This window comes from Aquila chrysaetos, chromosome Z (assembly GCF_900496995.4).
Source record: "Aquila chrysaetos chrysaetos chromosome Z, bAquChr1.4, whole genome shotgun sequence".
Taxonomy (NCBI): domain Eukaryota; kingdom Metazoa; phylum Chordata; class Aves; order Accipitriformes; family Accipitridae; genus Aquila; species Aquila chrysaetos.
The window spans coordinates 83,760,340-83,784,146 of NC_044030.1; the positions used below are offsets into that span (position 1 = coordinate 83,760,340).

General features: G+C 42.1%; 1 protein-coding gene across 4 annotated transcripts in view; it reads right to left on the bottom strand.

Annotated features, from left to right (window-relative positions):
- ST8SIA5 (ST8 alpha-N-acetyl-neuraminide alpha-2,8-sialyltransferase 5) overlaps window positions 1-23,807 on the bottom strand; it is an 82,128-nt gene that overhangs the window by 24,761 nt on the left and 33,560 nt on the right. For 2 of the 4 annotated variants that reach the window (XM_030005424.2, XM_030005425.2), the window contains 2 exons: window positions 22,476-23,183; window positions 7,423-7,530 (listed from right to left, as the gene is read on the bottom strand). In XM_030005424.2, coding sequence (XP_029861284.1) covers window positions 7,423-7,530; window positions 22,476-22,606 — 239 coding nt within the window. In that variant the 5' untranslated portion in view covers window positions 22,607-23,183. Of the gene's footprint in view, window positions 1-7,422; window positions 7,531-22,475; window positions 23,438-23,807 lie in introns of those variants that run through there. The other 2 variants (XR_003922070.2, XM_030005426.2) reach the window with 2 other exon arrangements.

The following is a 23,807-nucleotide window of genomic DNA, read 5'->3' on the forward strand; positions in this document are numbered from 1 at the left end:
GCATCTTTTAAACAAGACCATTTTCCCCTGCACAAGCTGCCTTCCCCTTTTGCTCGTTCCTGCAGTGCCGGTTCTGCACTGTTTGCAGTGAGGCTGCAGCACTTAAGCTGCAAGAAAGCAGAGTATCGCAGGAAGGATTCCACCTACCCTCCAGGAAAAACAAAGATCTTTCCAAAAATATACATTATCCAGTGACTAAGAAATGAGAATAAATGAACCAAGCCCTGCAGGCTTCTACTAAACACTTATTAAGAGAACTGTCCAATTATCAGTGCCTGCACTCATCAGTATGGGGAGATCCATGGCCAACCTCGGGTCTAGATTCACCTTCCCTACTCAGGAACCTTGCAGGTGTGCCAGAGCACGCTCCCCAAAGCACACAGGGACTCACGTTCATCTGGCCAGGCCAGCATGGGATCTTCAGACCCCACTAGCAAAAATACTGCTGAGGTGGAGAATATCATGGCTATAGGGGCTCTGGAAAACTCATCCAGAGCAGAGCAAACTAGGTGTTGACTTCATCAAAGAGCCCACTGTGAGTGAGCAACCAAATCCCGCTGGCCTTTGCTTCTATTAATATTTCTATGTGACAATATCAAAAACTACAAGATTTGGTCAAAAGGTTTAAGGGCCTGACATCAATACAGCGATTTTTTTTTCCCTCAAAGAGTGCATCCTACCGCTTCTCATGGAGTATTCTCCTAAGATTACTTTGACCTCATTTGGAAGGCACGATCCCCATTTGGCAGATAAAGAAGCTGATGTAGAGGCTGATTGACAGGTCAGTCAGGGGCAGGCAGGAACTGGGACCTTGGGATCTGCTCTCATAGACACTGCCTAGACTAGACAATTGCCACCAAGAACAAAAGCAGCCACTGAAGTTAATGGAAATCATAATGACCTTTCACACTACACCTTGCAAAAGAAAACACCTGTGGATGTACTGATGTTAAATGAGATCCCCCTGCTTTGAGAATTGGCAAGTGAAGCGGAAATGTTTGATGCCCTCAGATTAATTTACACTCCACTAGGACTGGGGCACAAAAAATCATGTTGCTGCATGTGTTGTTTCTGCTGTTTGAGAGCCTGTATTGTCTTGTCCACACCAGGATAGTGCTTGAAAGACTGAAGTGAGACAGAAGGTGCTGTGGGCACAAAGAAAGAGGCTGGAAAAACAAGACTTCTGTACAGGTTGGTGAAACTATTTGATTACTTCCTCCTTGGGGACAACAAATATAAAAAAAGTTGGTTCACATTCCTCCTGGCTACCACCTGCTGATGCCAATGTCACTGGCATTAACCGGTTTAAATCTTTTACCACCTTCATCTCTAACGTTACTATATGTAGTAGGTGTCTAACTGATGATGAATTTTCAGTATGTGGCTGTAGCTAGGAACAAAATGTGTCATTATAAACAGTGATATTTTTCATTATTAAAAAAAATGAAAAGATAAGCAAGAGAAAATAGTCATACATCTTTGTATACATTATATGGTAAAAGCTCTTCTGAATTACTGCATCAAGTTCTGATATTTCTGGGCTGTGCTTGCAGCCCAGAAAGCCAACTGTATCCTGGGCTGCATCAAAAGAAGCGTGACCAGCTGGTTGAGAGAGGGGATTCTCCCCCTCTACTCCGCTCTGGTGAGACCCCATCTGCAGTACTGCGTCCAGTTCTGGGGTCCTCCACATAAGAAAGACATGGACCTGTTGGAGCAGGTCCAGAGGGGGGCCACGGAGGTGATCAGAGGGATGGAACACCTCTCCTATGAGGACAGGCTGAGGGAGTTGGGGTTGTTCAGCCAGAGAACAGAAGGCTCTGGGGAGACCTTATAGCAGCTGTCCAGCACCTAAAGGGGGCTTGGAAGAATGCTGGAGAGAGATTTTTTACAAGGGTATGTAGTGATAGGACAAGGGGTAATGGCTTTAAACTGAAAGAGGGTAGATTTAGATTAGATGTAAGGAAGAAATTCTTCACTATGAGGGTGGTGAGGCACTGGAACAGGTTGCCCAGAGAAGTTATGGATGCCCCATCCCTGGAAGTGTTCAGGGCCAGGCTGGATGGGGCTTTGAGCAACCTGGTCTACTGGAAGGTGTTCCTGCCCGTGGCAGGGGGGTTGACACTAGATGATCTTTGAGGTCCCTTCCAACCCAAACCACTCTATGATTCTATGATTCTATTTCAACTTTGAGGGTTTGAGACATTGGCAGGAGTTACGAAAGGACCTGCAGAAATTATTTGGGTTCCAAAAAGTGTGAGAGACGTATGAAGCTTAATCCAAACATACCATTACTAAGTAGGGAGACACTACAAGAGGATGCAATTCCCAGTAACAGGAAGCTTTTCAATACAGCATAGCAAGGAAGGAAAAATAGTATCTGATGCCTGGAAGGTGAAGATAGAAATGGCATCTTTAGTTCGAGGCTGGTTTTCTTTCTAGAAGAACCAGAGTAATCAAACAAAAGTCAGGAGACGGAATTCTTGTACAGGTACTCATGCTTCCCAGAAGATTCATGTAGTTGAGGTTAAAAGCTATTAACTCATGAAGCTCCTGATCTTCCACCTAGGATATTTTGAAATGTTTAGCTAGATTTGTCTCCTTACAGTGTCACAAGTTTTTCTGGTTTTTGGTAATAGATGGCCTCAGAAATGTCCATCCACCAAGACAAGGGCAGTTTCCCAAGATATCCTGCCTATCTTCCAAATTAAAGACTTTTACTTTAAAAAAAACAAAAGTGCTTCCACAAACCAGCTCTAAATCCATAAGTTTGATCTTCCACAGAAGAGGAGTGGGTTTTATATTTCTGTCCTTTAAAAGCAGTTCATCGATAGCTCTATGTACCTCCCAAGTAACCTTAGAAAAGTGCATACATCCATCTGTCATATCTCAGAGATGCCCCTTTTCTGGATTCCTTATTTGATCTGGTCCTGTGACTTCACAGATAGTTTACACATCTGTACAGTTAAGATGATAGCTGTGATACCCTGAGGATATGATTTTCATCACAACTATGAAAGCTCCTGGCAAATTGGCACTGGCTGCTCACTGCCATTCTGATTTTGATCTCCTGTCTTCATGTCTCAGCACACAGATCATTTGGGACTGCTTGGCTCTGCTGCCCGATACCACATTAGCAGTGTGAATTGACCAAACATCCACTCATGCCAATGCCACATTGTTCCCTTCGCATCTGTCCACTTCTTTGGGACCCAAGTCTCTCCAAAATTTCAGTCTGATATACTAGCCAATACAGTTCTACAGCAACAGCTGTGGGTGTAACAGCAGGAGCTAAAGCAGAGACAGCCCTACAATGTGTCACCCCCAGAATGATTTATTGGAGAGTATATTGAATTGTAGTTTTAGGAAGACCTTGGTATTTCTTTCCTTTCACAATCACTGTGTCAAAACAGCATCGGCTCCTGATAAACAGCCGTGGGGTATGCTGCAGGGAGGCCTATTTTACCAATACTGAGTTTTCAGAACCCTTCCAATTTTCAATAGACTGCTGTCTGGCTGTTTTAATCAAGCCCATTCCCATCACTGTGATTGAAATAAGCTGCTGATGTTGTTACCTATATGACCACCTGGGAGGTATAACAAACTACATGACAACACTTGTACATCAATAACATCCCAAAAACCACATTTTAGTTTATTGTTGCAAGCAATGGCTTTTTTTTTTTTTTTTTTTTTTTTTTTTGTGGTTCTTAAGATTTTAGTACCTTTGTATGAAGAGTTCAGCACTATGACTTAAGGAACATCCTCAGCTACTGTCCTGGCCAATGAGTTCTGACGGCTCAAGCCCTTAAATTCCTTCCTGTAGAATGTGTATTTGATGAATCCAATTCATTACACTTTCTATTTTGTAGCCACTGCGGACAAAGCTCCAGATTTGTCATACTGAAGAACTCAGCATACGAACTGACAGGCCCAAAAGCATAAAGCTCATGTCTCCTCTTGCCCGTCAAAGGCTTCTGTGGTCTCATCACCTAAGTCCTACACTGAAACTTATCTTCTGCTCAGATAAGACTGAAGGTGGCCGAGAACACCATAACCCAACCAATACAGCAGATAGATCATCATATCATTAAGGCAGTTTCTTGGCAACAAAAAATGCTTTAAGCATGAAGACTCACAATCCCAGTAAGTTGCAAAACACATTAAAAGGAGAACAGAAGAATCAGGGCTCTAGGAAGTAGTTGCATATATTACTTCTCATAACCAGTATCAGACAGAATCCTTTAGCTGATTCCCCACAAGGATGCTGTAAGATTTATAATACTTAGCACAAGATAAAAAGCAAAAGGTAGAATCTGAGCAATGGCTCATATGTAAGAACCAAAAATAAGCCAGTATTCAACAACTGGTTGACATTGCATCTGAGTGGGTGTTTCAAAGATCTTGCAGCCCACCTAGTCCTCCTTTGAAAGAACACCTCCCTGTGGCTTTGGGGAGGTGTTGAGTGTTTCACTTTTACTCCTTGAAAGTATTCACAACTTCTTCACTACCTAGAAGTCCTGCAGCAATGCAATATGCATCGAAATGAAGTCGGGCATCTACCCACAGCAACATTAGATGCCACAAACATGATCCACACTCTCAGTTGCACCACATACTGAGCCGAGCTCATGATACTAGCTTTTAACTCCATGGACTGGTTCTACACAATCTGAAGAACCGTCTTATGCACTGGGATGAAAAGCCTTGGTTAGCTTGGTTACTCCAGCACAGCAGAGCTGTCTGCAATCAGAGGAGGGCTCATTTTCCAAAACTGTGTAATGAACTCCCCTGGACAGTAAAAAACATCCCAACTGCAAGCCACACTTTAACTTCATGCATTAGTTATGGTCTGAAACAGTTTCTACTGAAATCAGACAACATGACACTCTTTGTTTCTGTCCTACTTGATCATTTTCATGCAATGTTTAATCTTCACTGTTCATTGGTTTTGATATGGCCACTACTCTCGTGAAGTCTGGCTGTCTTGCAGTTCTAATGCACTTATTCTCTCAGTGTGCCTTTGCTCTGGAAGTCCTTCATTTTTGTCTAGCAAATCACTCCTACAGAATAAGTTGTCAATGTCTCTACACCATGTATTAAGTTTCATAATTAAAAGATAAAGAATAGTTATAGAATATACATGGGTTGATACCACATATGTAAAATAAACATGTGTCTATATACATATAAATATACAAATCGTATAAGCTAATGAAAAGCATATTAATATCTATTTCAGTTAATATCTTTAAACACCAAACCTTTTACAAGGAGGTGACAACACACAATAAACTGCAGAGCCATGGAATGAAAGCTAATTACTGTGCATATGCTGACATATAATTAGTTTTGTGCACTTTAGACATCTCTCTGGAGACCTGTAAATATATACAAGTAAAACCAGGTTGGTAAAATGTAGTCTGCAAGTTTTCTATTTGGTGGAAAGAAGTATTCATTTGAGGAAGGCTTGTTTTCAATTTATGTCAACAGCCTGAAGTTGGGTGTCAGATTAAGACTCTCAGGAGATGTCTAGTGATAACACAGTAAGAAAGGTGATCAAAGGTAAATAGTAAACAATTTATGACATAGCTCTGCAGTTATTCACCGCACAGTCTCACCTCCAGTCTTACCTCCACATTTATACAGTTCTTTTTTATTTTGCCATGTTCTCAGCTTTCACACAGTAGACAAATGGATAAATAATATCTATAACACACTTATGTGCAGTATATGTTGCAGCTAGACTCGTCCCTAACTCAAAATCCCCATCTTTCAGCTCCACAGTCATTAACATGACACAGACTTAGAAATTTGCGTCTTTTGTTGATATTATAACCTTTAAAATTTATACCTGACTTGTGCGGTTTGAGCCTGTTTGTATAAAAATACTTGCATCCTGAACCTCTTCATCTTTGAAGAGGCTAAACAGATTGAGAACAGTACTGTTGTTCAGTGCCTTACAGCTAGTATGTATTTTGCAGTCAAGGGTTTTGGTCCCCATCCTGCAATCAATGATGGTTCAGTTGTCTCTGTCAAGGGTGCCTAGAGGGGGAAGTCTATATTTATTAATTTTCTCGTGTCTTCAAGAAGATATCTGTCTTTGTGCCACATTCAGTTCTTTTATATGCCAAGTGCCTAAACTGAAGACTGCATATACAGACTATAGATGCATACACAAAAAAGGCAACAAAAGTAGATATAGATACACACACACAAACACACATGCACACACACACATACATACATACACATGTACATACATAGAATGAACCATTTTTCCCTTGGTCTGAATGAAAAACTGCAGCTTCAGTTGCTTCTTTTTATAAAGAGCCTTAACTAGTTAAACCAGTCCACTGGCGGGTAGCACTCATACAGGATCACATTACAGCAAAGAGGAACAGGAATTGCAGCATTGCTGCGGTTCAGTGAGACTGGATGATTTTGGGCAAGTCAGACTCTGTACTTCTCCTTGCCTTTGAAATGCTATCAGCTCCACAGCTATAGTGGTGTACGGTTACCAAAATGATGATATTTTAAATAAAATACGTAATTTATCCAGAGAGAGTATTAAATGTAAGCTTCTTTTAATTAATTTTATTTTTTCTTTAACTTACAGTCTTTCTAAGATTTCCCTGCTACTTATTGAACTTGATACTACACATGACTCAGGATTTTTAACCTCTACAACTGAGGTTCCAGGAAGATACCCCAAATATTCACCCTATGCCTGTACCTGGATTTACGCAGATGGCCTGCGATAGCTATGAAGCTCTTTAGGCACAACTGCAGCCAGCTTCCTGACTATGCACATGGCCCTTTATGACCCTTCAGATGTGTGTCAGTCAAAAGGATCCTACTACAAATTAATAAGTGTAAAAAGTGCAACGGCACATCAGTGCTTCTCATATTTTCAAAATAATGTAAATAAAGGAAATACTCTGGTCTTATCTTGATAGAACACTTTTCCCCTACTGGGCCCTGCAAAGATTTCAAGTTAAACTATGTTTTCTTAGAATATATATTCTATTATAAAGAAAGCCTTGGGCCAGATTCTCCAGTGTGCTCTGTGTGCATCAATACTGTCATGTTGGGACATTCTCCACCCAAGTCTCTCTCTCCCACACTGCCACATATTGACACATAGCATTGGGGGGGGTATGGAAATAGGAGAGGCCAGGACACAGAAGTCACCCTCTTGCATACTGCATAGATGCTTATGGCATATTCCAAAATGGTCCCAAGACCTTGAAGGGGGAAAACAGCACAGCACTTGGGCATCCCTGGCATCTTCTGTGCCATGGGGAGCAGTACCGAGCAGCCAAAGGAGACTGCAAATCTCATTTTTCATACAGCCTGTGCTCACATTTGTGTTTCATACAAAGAGAGAGAGATCTCTGTAATTGTTCCCTCGGGTGTTGGTACCTGGTGCCTGTGTCACTGCCACTCTTCACTGCTCCGTCATCCGTGAAATTAAAGGTGCCGGTCCAATTTGCCAATTCCTCTCCATTCTGCCAGCTAAACTGCAGCCCTCTAGCAAGAAAACGAGGCAGTTGATATTTGATATCATTCATTAGGTTAAGTCTATCAGCATGACTTCTCATGTCCTTTTTCTTAACACAGAAATGTGACTATGACACATTCATCAAAAACAATAAAAAGATACCAAGAACCACAAGACATCATCTTACTAGTGGAAACAATTAATTTACAGTTCCCATAGACTCTACAACTTCTTGGCTGAAAACAACACCAGATTCCCCAACCAAATTGGAAGGCCAGTAATCATCTGTGCTGATAAACAATATACATATGTGTGGAGCAAGGTGGAAATTTCATTCCCAGAGATGCAAGTGCAAAAAGCTGCAAACTTATGTGGAAAACTGCAGGGCCAAAGAAGTAAACCCTCCAAACTTCAATTTTACATCTACAGTAGTTGTTAAATGTGGTGAGCACTGGGTCCTTCCTCTGATTTGTTGGCCATGCTAGCAAAGGATTTGCCATTTAATGACTTCTCCGAGTCACACTATAACGCTTCTTTTTGCTGTTTGGGAAGATGATGTTTTTTAAGCCAATGCATATCACAATCTTCATAACTCCCTCTTTTCCAAACTTTCACAAATTCATTCCAAGACCCATGATGCCTGAAGTCTTCTGGAAACTACACCTATAGCTGGGTAGGAATCCCACACGTATTTAAAAAAACTGGGTCTGAAAAAAACATTTGACAACACAAGTCAAATCCTTCCCTTAGCTCAGAAGTCAACAAAAAAGAATCTTGCAGATTGTTATTTTTAATCTTCTCCATTTTAACCCAATTTCATGATTTCAGAAGCCTGGCAGCTGAGTTGTGAACATTTGGTGCTGCCAATACTGAAAGTTAACTTCCCGGCTGGGCTGTGCGGGGACAGCCAGGAAGCAATCTGCCAGCCTGCTTTGCCCAAGAGAAAGGGCATCCAGGACCCCGCTAGTTTTCTTCATCAACAGACTTATTACAAGGACTGGAGAATCTCTCAGACCACATCCATCTTCTAGTCTAACTGGCAGCAGTTATAAGCATAGGAAATTAAGAAGGAACAACATGGGGTGTTAAAATAAGGCCTCTTTGCTTCCTGCAGCAGGAAAGGGGAGTAGCTCTAAACAGCTCCAAAAACATACAGTAGGAGTTTATTTGTTCTATATTGTGGAAATGTGTGCACATAACTTCTTGTTGTCGTAGTTATTTTAAGACAACCTTGTCTAACTTCAGGTATCTGCAGTGCAGGCGTTTCCACATGAGCTAATTGTCTTCGTTCTTAAAAATCAGTAGAGATTGGCTCCGTACTGTTAGTTTAGGGGAAGATTCACCCCATCAAAGGCTGGCCTTCACCCTAGGGTGAACTGATCCATCCCCCAAACTCTCCCTCCATCAGCAGTACGGGGAGCACGAGGTTGCTTGCAGTGTGGGCACGCGCGACGGAAGAACCCCACCACCCAAGTGAAGTGCAGTGCATGTCACCACAAATGGTTTTTGACCTAAGCTCAAGATATTTTAAAAGGATTTAAGAAGTTTATTCTTGTATGTTTTGTGCCTTTTAATCTTTTTGTTCTGTTGTGTTTTACTGAAAACAGACTTTTTGGTATAGGCATTCTGGGGGAGAAGGAATTCTGAAGAAGGTAGGGATCCATTTCGACACTCTGAACTGAGGAAAGAGCTAGCCTCCTAAACTGCCCTCTCCCCTCCCAAGCTGCCTCCCACCTCCAGCGGTCAAATTTTGCCTTTTTAACTTTTTAAGTATAAAAATAGGAACATTTCAAATACAGAAGCCAAATTTTTGCTCATAGGAGACACATTCTAATTACTTCTTAGTTAAATGCATGGATGCAATTCTCCTGTTTTCCAAAAAGTCAAAACAAGTGGAAGTGAGTATGCTGATCGCCATAAGCAAAATGAGATGATATCATATACTTACATCTTACATTCACCTTGGAGAGAGCTACTTTGGTGATCAATTTGGAGAATCACATCAAAGGGTGTATAGGTTTTGCTATAATCGCTATAGGCTAATGCAGTGCTATGGCTTGTCAGGGAGTCCCACACCTTGTATGTTGCTCTGACAGTTTTTAATCAGCTGCGGCTGCCCAAGGTACCACTTCCAAGTAACATATTGGTGTGAAGAAAACATGAGAAAATTCTCACTTTTACTAGGACACCTTCACTTTTAGGCTTGTTGAAATAAACACTTGTGATTCTCTCCCGTGTACCACAGTCTAACACATTTTTTTTGCCACACTGTAACTGGTATGGAAACACGTTTCTTTTGAATGTGTATGTCTTTGTAAAAGGCATCTAAATACATGGCCTTAAAATTATGTTTTAATTGCTAAGGGCTGCACTGAATGATACATGGAGAGAGAGAGTAGAAGTGTGGGAAAACCAAGTTGCAATTGTACTTTTTAATTGGATTTAAATTAGATATTTTAGGCTTTGATATTTACTTGCAAACTGAAATAGAGAGCATCAATCTAGATAAATAGCTGGTGTTGGTGTGTCCTTCAGAGGTGAACTCTCCTAAAGCATAGCTAATATTCAGGCAGATGAAATAAAGAATTAAAACATTTGGTAAAGTCCTTTCGCTTTGTATGTCTTCACTCCACATGTAACAGCTGGAAGGAAAGCTAAGTAAATGCTCAAAGGCAGAGGGGGGTGAAGTCTGTCCATAAAGCAAAGGAAATTATAAACCCACTCTTTAATGCCCTCCTCTCATCAAGCCTTTTTTTGGGAACAGTGTGTACTGTAGCTGAGGCACCAAGTTTAAAGGAGGACATGCACATTTTGGGTAAGATCCAAGAGGAGATCAGGAAGACTAAGACTGAGGAATGGTAGATATGTCTTACAATGAACAGCTTAAAATACTTAGCTTTGAAACGGCAGAATGGGGGATCTAACTGAGGTACCAAAATACGTAACAAGGGCAAGCAAGGGTCTGGGTATGACACTTCTACATGGTAAGGACAAAGTGCAAACCTGTGAGCTGAGCTTAGGGTCAGGAGCAAGCTAAGTGTCCAACCCTGAACCAGACAGGGAAAGGGGACCACACGGTGTTCTTCTTCCAACAGGTACTCCAGAGGTTAGCAACACATAGACTTATACATACACAAAACACACTACCGAAGAAACATTACACAGCTTATAGGACTGTGTGTCTCACTTGTGAGTCTGCAAGACTGAGACCAAGCTGCTGCTCTGCATTTTCTGGAGTGATGGTACAATAAACCTCTTCCTCCTAGTAAGAACAACTCCCATAAATGATGGTTTGTAGTATTAGGACTGAGTAGAAATCAAGGATGAGACATTTAAAAACACTGACCTGAATTAATTCTGTTCCTAACAAGATTACTGAGAGTTTTACCATTCATTTCAATCAGCCTTGAGTTGGGAGATTTCAATTTTAAAAATATATTTTCTAATCCTCTCAGTTGTGAGTCGTAAGTGTTCATAAATGCTGTCTGGCCAAATTTGCAAACAGCCTGAGAAAATGAAAAGAGACTTGAACTTCTCCATCGGTGTATTTCTTTTGCATATTACTGTAGTTAAATTCTACCATGTTCACTCCCAGCACTAACTACATTTAAACAGGTGAACAGGAGGTAAATTAAGCTTTTGTGAATCAGAATTGCAATAGGAAAGCACATGCAGGATGGAAACAAAGAAAAGGAAGAGAAAAAGAAGCAGAACTAAAAAGAGAGTAAGGAAAGATTAAAAGAAGGGAAGGAAAGCAAAGGAAATTACTTAGACATAGAGGTCTCCTATGTACTTTAGACAGTTCACGTCAGAGTTTTAAAAAAAATCAAAAAGCTAATTTTAAGCCTGGGATCATTAGCAATGATTACCAATGGTGGAACTTCGCCATTTGCTCAATTTGCCCAAATGTTATTTCCTTCTAAAATTAGGATGTTTCCCCAACATGTGATGCTGATGATGACAAGGGAAGACTATGAAAGATGTAATGACCAGAAACACTCTTAGTGCATTTGCCCATTCACTGTAAGCAAATTTCTCATCGAGTTTTATGGACATCATTAATCACAGGACTTACCCCTAACAAATAAGAGTATGAGCAGTGTTGTGCCTTGCATTAGAGAAACTCCATTAAGTTGAATGTCATAGCAATAAAGACCTTGAGTTTCAGGTAAATGTCAAAGCAATATTTTGATCCTAATTGGTAACTGTAAGTGTTGAATCAGTATGTGGTCAAATAAACACTGGCATACTGTAAGAATAGCAGGAGGGGGTGAAAAAACAGAAAATTAACAAAGCAGCAGTAATTCTGAAGGGCTTGTCAAGACCGGCTGTCAAGAAGCAGCAGGAAGCAAAGCAAAAAGCCTGCTGCCGCAATCCAAACAAGAAACAATTCCTGCACAAGCAGAGGTTTTAATAGCAGAGGATGTCAAACAATTATGAGGGTTTTGAACTATAAGGCGAGAATGAAAAAGTGGATAGATTGCAGCAAGAAGCTTCGTATCCGTGCTGCCATCACACTGAGATCCCACCTCAGGGCTGTCTCATTGCCTTTCTAAAGCGTGAAGGTAGGGCAAAAAAATCAGCTCAGACAGGAAGGCTTTTAAAAGGGAGGTATGCTACAGCTAATAAATGGAGAAGACCCAAAAGACTTTAAGCACAGCTGGAGGTCCTGTCTGGGCTCTAGCCAGAGAGCAGGCCATGACCATGTATGCAGCAGAATTTATTCAGGAGAGACCCACATGCTTTCAAGGCATAAGAGCAGTTTGGTGCAAGTGGCTGAGTAACACAGTGATCAGCACCTATGGGTAACGAGGACTGAATGGCAACAGGGACATCACACAGCTGGTGCGAGGAGAGGGCATGGAAGATGCCACTCCAGTGCCAACACATTCCCCCAAAACAACTAGCTCAGCTCATTTAATCCCAGCCAGCAGGCTATTTCCACTCATCTTTCAAGGTGACAGCTACCACTACTCCCATCCTGCGTGTACCAGAGGCAGACTAAACCCAAAAGCAAGCAAAAGCAAGCAGAAACCAATGTCATTTTATATCGGTGAAGCTAAGCCAAAATCTGACTCAGCTTGCTGGCCTACCACAGGTGGTCAAGCAAGGGGAAGCGGAGGAGTCTACAGACTCCTTCTTTGAAGGGGTGAAAGGGAGATATGAATGTCCCTAAGAGCAAGGCAAATTACTTCATTTTCTTTCTGGGCTCCCTCTCTTATTTGTCTTCACTTTTCCTGCTCTTTCTTTCTAGCAGTTATCATATTCCTTCTCTATATGCATTCTCCCTAGCAAAGAGGCCATTAGGAGGTGACAGCAAGCCCAACTTTTCTGCCTCCAGCTCCTGTTTAAGTTATAAGCTAATAGTATACACATGAATTCCATATACATCATTAATAATTTTATATTCATATTTCTACAGGCCTGGTCATGGTGCTGTACTACACTGTTACATACTACCCAAACACAGAAGCCATATACAGTCCCTGCCCTGACAAACAGACAGTCCAGGCCATGTATACGCTTCCTAAAATCAGTGGAAAATCACTTACTTTCACTGTACCTCTGTTTCCCCATTTCATAATTCTTGTGCCCTTGAGAGGAGGAACTGAAGACATCAGTGTTAAATGATCATGCTACTCTCTTTGAAAATGTAAATTGATGCCCCTAGCCTACTAACAGGGATGTTACAGAGGTATTGGAAAGTCAGATGGTTAATCTTGCTGAAGATCCAGTTCCTTCTTTCTGCAAAATAAGGAAACTATGACTCACTGTGTCCACAGGGCGTATGGAAAATAAAACGAAAACAGTGGTATGCATGAATGACCTGCAGATGAGAGTGATTGAAAACACTCACTAAAATGGATCAGAGAGTAGGAGGAGGTTGGGTAAGAAAGGGGAATATCAGGAGTCTCCAATGTGAGAGACTGCTGCACAAGTGAAGACAAGCATAGCAGCCAACAGAGATAACAATAAGAGGAGTTTTGGAGAAAAAACAAGGATCCATTTTTTTTTCACGCAGGCCAGAAACAGCAAGTTTATTTACACTGCACTTGAAAAGACATCAGAGGGGCTCCAAAGGAGTAAAGCATCCACTAGGTAACAATGAGATGCTGAGATCAAACCCAACCCAGCAGAGTCAAGGCAGACTAGCCTCTGTGTCCAAAAACTCCCCTTTCCTGACAAAAGGGCCACACTCAGTCCCTGAAGACAGTGAAGTTAGATGACAAGACAAAGGCAAATGCTTACTTGAATAGTTTTATATCACTTCAAACACTCCAATCCATTTTGAAATAAATATTCAAGGCACAGCAATCTAGAAAGACACAGCACAGATGAAAGAAAGAAATGTAAATCTGCCTGTAGCAGTCCAGGTCCAATTCACCTGTGCTATAATGCCAAAAAAATACCATGTGTTCATTGGCCTCTTTCAGTAGAGAATCCATAGGCATAACCCTACCAGGCACAGCACAAAGAAATAAAACATTTCTGGGGCCAACTCATGTACTTGAGCAGGATGCTCCCCGTCTTACGTGAGTCCATAATAAAACTCACATTTGCATTCGTGGAAGCAGAGGTGAATCTGAGCAGTCCAGTTTAGAAAAATACTTATTTCTCCAGTAAAATTAGCAAAATGCAAGATTTAGTCTGGATACGTACACATACATACTTCTGCTCACTGCATTAATAGAGTCTAGTCTTTGTCTCAGTGACCTACAGCTTTGCAAGTTGACTGATACTGGGTAACTGCTGAGCTGATTGCTTGCTATCTTATTGGGATAAGACCATTAGAAAAGGTTTTGAAAATGTATGAAAATATGTGGGAGAGCAGGAATAGTATATTCACAGCAAATGGAAGAAATTATTTCAATATGGGTCCCATGAAAAGCAAATTATGGATGATGTGGGAAAGCGGCACGTCTGGTTACGCTACACACTTGGCCATACAGTATTATACCAGGGAAAAACTTAGCTCTACATATTAGAGGGAAATGGTAGTAATAAAGTGGTGGAGGAGTATATTTTGACTAGCACAAAGAGCAAAACTGGAAACATAGGTGGGAAGCTTCTGGATTATAACCACCACTACACAGAAAAAGGTTTTGTTTCATGTAGCACATTTCACATTTTGGTTAAACCTTGCATCGGATATTTACATGCAACATCTGAAAAACCTGATATAAAATCACTTCCTAAGAAAGATAAAATAGGCTCAACACCAACATCCAACTAGTTTGCTTAAATGGGACAAAGTGTTGACTAGGACATCAAGGACATCGAAAGACACCTTTCAAAACAATACAATCTTTCCTTTTCTCATCTGTGGCCAGAAGGTAAACATCCAAGGAGTAATAGATAATCTGTGTCAATTCTATTTGTAATAATTATTCATAATTAAATTATTATTATTTGTAATAATTAGGGGCAACACAAAACCCAAAACAGAATGACCTGACAGTGAGGCAGGTTGTTCTCTTTTCAAGAAAAAAGGCCAATCAAGCCCCAAGCACAGAGACTTACAGGAAATCCCAGATATTTTAAGATACCAGCAAATTCTGACATTTGAGATGGTAGCTCACTGCAAAGATACCTGATGCAGCATGGGTACCAGAAGCAATCTCACCACAGCATTAGAGATCTGACTGAGCTAATTGTTTTGCATCTCATGTTCCCAAAATTAATATATTTAGCACCAGGTCAAGTGTCTCTACACTGTACAATATTCTTCAGTGTAAACATACCCACAGAGCCCCATTTGCAGTGAGGACCCATGCTGAAGATGATGAGCAAAATGCCATTTATACTCAATGTGTCTGTACCCCATATCAGCCACAGGAGGAGGCAATATTCCGCCTCTCCTCGCACAGAAGTGGATGGCACCATCTCCTCCTACCATTTGTGCAAGGCCTCCAAACTGTTGACTGCCCAAGATTTTCAGCTAGTACTGTGAAAAGTCTAACTTTGGCTGTATTTGCTCTTATGGAAAGTGCTGTGAAACTACCAGTGACAGAGATTGCTTTTAAGGTTTTCATCATGAGGACTAAAGCATAAAACTAACTAAATAAAGAGGACATGGAAGGACAGTGACTATCTGCAGGGCTGATGAAAAAGCAAAATGGATGCAAGCAACAGAGGGCAAGGACACCTCAAAGAAATGAGAGGTTAAGTCCACAATCTGCCTGAGGGAGCCACGGACTGCTGAGCAATGAATACACTTGAATTAAAAAATGAGAAATGAAATGAAAAAGCAATCAAGGGTAAGAATGAGGCACAGCGAAAGTAAGAAAATACAAAGCTTTGCACAGCGATTATGTCTGGACCAAATCCAGCAAGTGTAAGAATGATCAGGAAACTCTGATCAGGTCAGAAATAAAAGACCGAGTTACCAGGAGGTCTGCAACACTAGCCATGGAGGTCAGCGGTCAAGGATGTGATCGCTCACAGCTGGGACTGTGGGGGACACAAGTGTAGCACAACTCGAAGCAGGAAGACTGGGTTCTGGATTTGGCTTTCTACAAATGTAGGTAAGATTGAACTTTGTACCTCCCCATACACATAGAGGGCAAGCAGCTAATTTTTTCAAAATGACATAAAACAAGTTCATGGCAGGTTATAACAGAGATGTTTTTGAAAGAAATGTCATGGGGTTTAAACCACTTTGGATGAAAGGGCTTTGATTCACAGGTGCTGAATGCTGGGCATTGGCAAAACTCAACCATTACTTTGTCATACAGAGGCAACAGATCTGTGGAAAGTGCAGAAAGCAGAGTTAGCCTAGATATTCAGCCAAATACTCAAAAAGAGCTGTTTGCATGGACAGAAGTAGGCCTAGATCCCCACACAACAAAGTTAGACTGAAGCAAGCTGCTACTGGGTATTATGTGAATTAGAATTAGGATTTAACCGGTGCCGAATTAATCAGTGAGGATAATGGCCACCTTTTGGCTGGTAAACAGGACACCTATGGTTCACTACTTCAGGGCAAGAAGCTTCTGCAGAGCTGCTACAGCCCAACATGATTCAAACCCTAAGCAAACCAACCACTCCTGTGCAGGGTGGGCTTGTGGGAACTGATTTAGGGACTGCCAGGTGGCCACAGCCACAGCAAAAGGGGCAAGTATCTGTAGGTCACTCTGTAGTGACTCACATCACCCGTGGTTTGAGCTCAGAAGGACCGTGGTTTAACACACCAGGGAATGAAACACTCAGGGTAATGCAATTGGCACATGTAAAATACTGAAATAACTGACTTTCATTACCTTAATTTACTGTCATCTGGGGAATGGAGAAGGACTGGCAATTCACAGACTAGATCAGCGTTTTTGCCATCTTAACAGCAGAGGTGCCGCACAGCAATGCTAGAAATAAAGCAAGTCTAGAGGAAGCAGGGATTCAAACCCTGCCTGTTTTCTGCATCAGAACCATAGAGAGTACTGCCAGGGAGCACAAGAGAGGAAATAACATACCCTCATGCTCTGGTACTAAATCTTCAGCCACTTGATGCTTTTCTATAAAAGTAAATTAAAATTATGGGTGAGTAAAAAACTCCAAGTAGCAGAAGGTAAGATTTTGGCTTCGGGACACTTTTCACAATAAAAGTCTCTGTTGCAGCCTGTGATAGAGCTGCGATTGTTTGCAGATTCTTACAGAGCTTTAATTTGCATGCCATGTACTTGCGAGCTCTCTCTTTTTATTTTATGTGGGGAGACAGGAGCATTACGTAAAGCGACCAACAGCAGAAATGAGAAAGGGAATGGGATGACCAGCGGGGGATGATTTTGCAGGCAGCTGAATTAATCTATCAGCTCCCTGTTCATTCTGCCCCCTCCATCACATTGCCATCTCTCCCCTGAGCTCTCTCCCAGCACAGGCTGCAGTGCTCCTCTGACCTCTTGGGGAACTAATTCAGCTCCTTGTCTTTGCAAGGTTATTTAGGCACGATGGGGATGCAAGCACCCCGGTCCCCATCCCCTTGAAATGGTCTTGGGAATACCCTGTAGTAAGAACAGCATGGCTGGAGTCTCAGCTTCTCCTGCTATGCTAGAATGGATTCGGTCACTTCCAAGGTGGTGGCCGTATCCCATACATACACGTATTGGTGTACATAGCTTCAAGATTTTGCTGTGTCCTGAAATTTCCAGTGCTCTTCTCTGAAGAAAACAGACCAAAACCAAAACCTGTGTGGTAGTGCCATCAGGGATTCAGCAAGGTGACTGACAGGTCGCATGTCATTTCATTGGGATAATATTTCACTCTGGTTAGAAACAGAGGGGGCACAGAGAGATGACTCATTAGGTGACCTTCAGTTTACTTCTCTTGGGAAAAATATTTAAATGCAAAGAGACTTTAAACATTAGAATAGATAGTCTTAGGTTACGGTTAACATCTTCACTTACGGTTAACATCTTCACAGGGTGTTATGAACAGGGCACAGGAGCACATGGCAGGTGTGGGGCAGGAGCTCCCAACTGCCATGAGTTAGCTGTAGTTCCTCAAGACCCCAGCTTAGAACAAAATACAACTCAGGCCATGTGCAGCCCCCATGTCCACATTGCAACTACTACTGTTGCTGGTATAAGATCTGATCTTGTCTTATAGCACGGTACAGACTAAATGATCTCTGAAGGTGTAGTCCAGGTTTATTTTCTGTGGGTTTATTCCATATTTTCCCATACTGTGCAAAAAATGATCATAAGCCATCTTTCTTATACGGGTAAGGAAATGGGTAAAGATGTCTGGGGATTGATTTGCAACTGTTGAATAAAAGCTGCTTCAGAAATACCAAAATGGTGGTATAACCTGAAGTTATGAGAGTCTGATATTAATTATAGGGTATACACATAAGAGTGATGTTTTATGCTCATTTAAGAGATGAAAAGCTTTCAAATAATGCAGGCTGTCTGCATGGGAAGGTTTGCTGTTTCTTGCTGTGTGATTCTTTGAGTTATTGTACGTGCCCCTTCTGACAGACCCCAGGGTAATCTTTTTTTAAAGTCTTTAATAGCTTTAAAAATGCATTCTCCTCACTTGGCTGGAAAAAAAATAGTTTTAAAGGGGCAGATTCCCTTCTTCAGCTGACTCTCACCCTGTGCAGAAGTCAGGTTGTTAAAAAACCAGTATTTAGTGAATTCTCTGCCTATAGAATATCTGTATATAGCTCTGATATTTTTACATTGCCAAAGCAGGCAAGGACTGTCCTATTGATCAATCCCATGCTACAGGTTGGGACATGAAGACAGGGACCATATCAACATTTTTTACTGTAGTGGCAGTTTCCTGATGTAATCCAGGATTATTCCCTGCTGGCCAAACAAGAGCTCACAAAAAAAGGCCAGCCCTCAGCTGAGCATCTGATTCAAAAGAAAATTCAGCTGAAAGCCGAGCATTGGAAAGATGAGTCAATACAAAAGCAAGCAGCAGCTCTGGATTTAAGCAGAAGTCCACAGCATTTAACCTACTTTAGCAGATCAATGCAGCGGATTTTTAATCATCACATTAATCCTAAAATAAAAATAATTACCCCAGAGATCTGTATTAAAGTCCCTTAATTATATCTCATTTCATCATCCTTTTTACTCAGGATCAGGAGCTACAGAGACCAGAGCTTCCCGATGTCATTCTCCAGCTTGCAGTTTAACTCTCTCATTAGGACTTTAGCTGCTACTATGGGGATGAGGCATTGGCCTTGCTGAGAGCACCCACATCCATCCCACTTGGGGGAAAACTGAAAAAGTGAAAAAAAAGCTGGGCAGGATTCTGCTGTCCAATGACATGGTACAAAACAGCAGGGGAAGGAGCAGAGAACATTATATGGTGCGTGAAAAATGTGTGAATACCTAGAAATTCAATCTCTACATTCTCCCCTTCTTCCAGCAGTGCCAGGAGCTCATTAATATCTCATTAAGGGGAAAGAGAGGACTTGACCAGAGGCTGGACCCCTTATCAAATTTCACTGAGCAGAGTTTCTTTCCTGGAGCATCCTCTCCTGCCTGCAGTCCTGCCATCCCCACAGCCAGCCTTGGGGAGCACAGCTGTGGAAAAATGCAGGACCACAAGCCTCCATGGCACCCTCCATGGGGAGATTCAGGTAGGTTTTTATGGCAATAAAACCAGCCCATTCCCTGCTTGTAAGGGCAGGTGGCATGGCACTGCTTACAGTCATCCAGCTAACTTTTCCATCTTTCTCCCAGTAAAGGGTACCTTTGTCCACACCACTTATTGTGACCAGTCCCTAGTCTATGCTGTCCCCTGCGTTGTGCCCAAGCTGCTTGTTTTCAGTCAGATTCCCCCTGCCTTGCTGGCCTTTACCCATTTCCACCATGTTCTTGCAAAGAAACAAGCTAGCCCTGTGTTATATTTAGGCTTAAAAGCACTGTACATTTACTGGAATAGTACTTAAGGGCAATTTTCAGGTTTCTCTAAATACACTAGGGAATTTCTTCCCGCTGCCTTGGGAAGAGGCCCAGAGGCCTGTTATTGTTGCAGATGTTGGGAGGCAAGCAAAGGCTATCATAAAAAAAGCAGCATGTTGAATCCTAGTGAGTAAATGGCTTTAGGTTTAGGCAGCGTCCCCAGGCTCCAGCTTGGCAAGCAGCACCAAAGCTATAAATATCCCACTTCCCCTCTGCAAGGATGCACTCCAAAACCACCAGCTCTGCCATGGTCCCTGGAGGTGCAAGCTATAACATGTCCAAGGAACCTCACAGCCAGCGTCAGCTTCTAACAGGGAACTTAACACCGGAGGTTTGTGAAAGGAAAGAGTAATTAAAGGTTACAGCTACCCCTGCACGGAGTGGACTGGCAATCAAAGTGCCTGGGAATGGTCACCATAATGTACTGCAGGGCATGAGAGTGAGTGAGGGAAAGAAAAAGTGAAAAAGTAGCTTCATTATAACATTATGCTAACAATGTAGGCTGCTATGTAAATCACCTTTCTGTCATTAATAACTGACAGCCTGAGACTGCCACATCTTGCATTTTCATTTCCATGAAAGATGGGAACTACCACTTCCCAGCAGAAAGAAGCCAAAGTGCTTTTTCCCTGCACTGAGGTGGGGGAAGAGACCCTCTCTGAGACTCTTTTCATGTGATAAAAAAAAAGGAAAAGAAACAAATCATTACAAGCTGGAATAAAAAAGATTAAATAAACAGTGTTTTCCAGTCAAAGTGACAAATTGTATGTACATGTTTTCCAGTCAAAGTGACAAATTGTATGCACATGTCCCTGCTTGAGCCCCTTTGATGGCAGAGTGCTCAGAACCAGACTTTGTCCTAGCAAGCCTGGGAATTGGACATCACCCTTTTTTCATTCCCTGAGGCCCGCTGATGACAGGTGAGGCCCCCAGGGCACGAGACAGGACAGAGACTGGCCACAGAGATCACTCACTGGAAGAGTTTTAGTTGCACCTTCTCATCATTTTATCTTTACTTTGCCATTTTTCATTTCAATATATACTTGGGATTTATTTTTCATTGCTCTAATCCTGTTGCAGTCATTTCTTCTTAGAAAAGCAGGTATTGGTAGGGCTGCAAGGCCTCCAGGACAAATGGGAAAAACTGAGAAAATAAGGCAAGATGAGACCTCAACTGGTCATAAAGTCATCCTCTCAACAGCTTGCTACTACCCTTGTCTACCTAACAGGTTCCTGAAGCCCCAAAGATGAAGATTTTATACCTCCTCAGGTAGCCTTTTTCTTTAAGTTTCCCTTCATGGTTAAATCCAAATCATCCCTGCTGCAACTTAAGTCCATGACTACTTGTCATGTCATGAGTCTTCGCAGAGACGTGTTTATTACCTTCCTCTTGGCGGAAATAGTTTGGGTATTTCAAGACAGATATCATATCTCCCCTCAATTTTCTCCAAGCCAAACAAACACATTTTCTACACCTCTGCTCATTCTTGCCGCTTCCCTTTGGCTCCGTCCAACTGAGTCACATCTTTCTGGAAGTGAGGTGCCCAAAAGCAGAGAAGAGTCCCCCAGCCAAGGCCTCACTGCTAAGCAAGGCACACAAATTGCTTTGTGGATAAACTACAATGCTCCTGTCTATAGATATTAATATCATACTTGCTGTTCCCCCCCCACTGCAAGAAACATTTGCTGATTTGTCAGCAGTTTGCTTGCTCTTGGCACAAGGCAAACAACTATATGAGTTGCAAACCAGGCAAGAACCAAACCATTGATCTCTTCTGGCAAAATGCAGCTAAATTCCAGTAAAAAATTCCACAACAGCTGGCTACACTACTGAAACCCACTTACCTCAAAGCATGTAAGAGAAACATTCCCCTTTACAAAATCATACAAGCCATAAGACCTCAAACTAGATTTAAGTAAAATAAACTCTGCATGGGTCAAGGTTAAACACTTGAAGATCCCCACTGGTGTTTGCTGTGAAAAGAGCAGCACCGTTTTCAGATCAAAGACTGATGTGCTCTACAACAAAGCAGTCTCAGCAAGTAACTCATGAGAATACAGCAGTGAAAAAATAAAGTGCTCTCTCTGTTATTTGGAACACTAAAGTTGCCACTTTGATTTTAGGAATTGCATCCGCATGTTTGTTTCTAAAGTCATTAAAGTTTAGGCAATGAGCATACTACCTTAATTCAACCTCTCAAGCCATTTCAGCTTGAACTTACATAGGGTGAAAAGCCTATATGGCAGGGTCTGATCAGGGGCAAATACTCAGGTGGTACATGTCAGTCTAGCTTAAGTAAGACCTAGATTTTTACAGCAGCTGAGGACTAAAACACAATCTAAGAAACACACAAATCATTATACTCTGCCTAACGGTCTCCTTCATTAATAATCTAACAGACACTACAGATGCTGGATGCACCTTCCCGGATTGACAAGATATTAATATTGTCAGCACAACACCGAGAAGTGGTTTGAACTGTTATAATGATATGGCTGGATCTCTGTCTCCATTCAGTCCAATCACACAACTTTTCCTATTCCCTCAAATCCCCCCTTACCTTTTGAGATAGTTTCTCCCATAGAGGATCTGCTGCAGCAAGGTGACCACAGCAAAGGCGCAGATGAATATGAAGAACAAAGTTCTGTTTCCGAGCAAATCCCTGCTTGACGAAGGGTCAGTGTATCCCATCCTTCTTAAAAGCCACTGAAGCTCCGCTGGGTAAAATTCAGTTCATTGTCACCCTCATGCCCTTTTTGCTGGGAAGAGGAGGGGAACACTTGCTGGCTTTTCTGTGAGCAATCCAAGGACAAGGTATCCCATTGTTTGGCCCTGCTGCCCTTTCCTTGCCCCTTTTGGATGTTAGCTCCAGGATTGTGCGCAATTGCTCGCTTCCATGGTAAAGTTTCCAGGAGATTCAGACGTGGGTAACATCTAAAATCATCTTTCAGAGCTCTTTCAGCTCAGGCAGCCTGTGCTGTGCAAGAGGCATTCTGTTCCCTCTAAGCCTCTCTTGAAAACCCGCTGCTAGCAATTATCTACTTCAATCCCATTTTCATATTCCAGATGGGGGAAGCTGCAAATAAACCAGAAAACTGCAGCCAATGGCAAACACAGGGCTCCGGCAACCCGCGTTGGAAACACATAGTCGTCAGCTCTTCTTTGCTTCTGCTCAGTGATTCCAACGAAATGTGCTTGCAAGGAGACGTGACTGGGTGTGCTATTATTGAACAAGCATGTAACGATCATGAGGATTTCATTCAGTCCCCTGCAAAAAACAACAGCAGCAATCTGGTCAGGCTAGCAAGAAAGCTGCATTTTGTGTAGCAGCGTGCCGTCTGTACCGTGCCTTCGGTACTGTAGCATTTGCATGCAGAATGCAGTGCCTTTAGTCATACACGGCTCACTATTTGGGCTCCTATATTTCCCCTGGTTATTCCTCCAGAGTAAGCGTAAGCAAGGTCACTGTGCATCTCTTCAAGGACAGAGCTCTCAGTTCCTGCATGCTGATTTATTGGAGGCTCTGAGTAGCCTCACAGCCGCAGAGAGGGAGACTGCCTCTCAGTGCAGGCTCTAAGAACCATTCATTTAAAGAGACAAATATTCTGATTGTTCCTCCACCAGAAACAGTTCTCTTTTGAAAGGGCAAAGCGACAAGACCTTGTCCACGGCCATCATAACTCCTTGAAAAATCTCCCCGTTGTCAGGAGAGGCTCAATTCAGCTCACATAGAAATTAATGGGAGTTTTGTTGCTGATTTCACTGGGAGCAAAATCTGCCCCCAACCCTTAGATTCTTAAAACGAGTTCCAATAAAAGATTTATCCATGAATGAAACATCCTGGCTAGGAGGTTGTTTTGCCCCAATAACAGATGGGAAAAGAATTTTGACA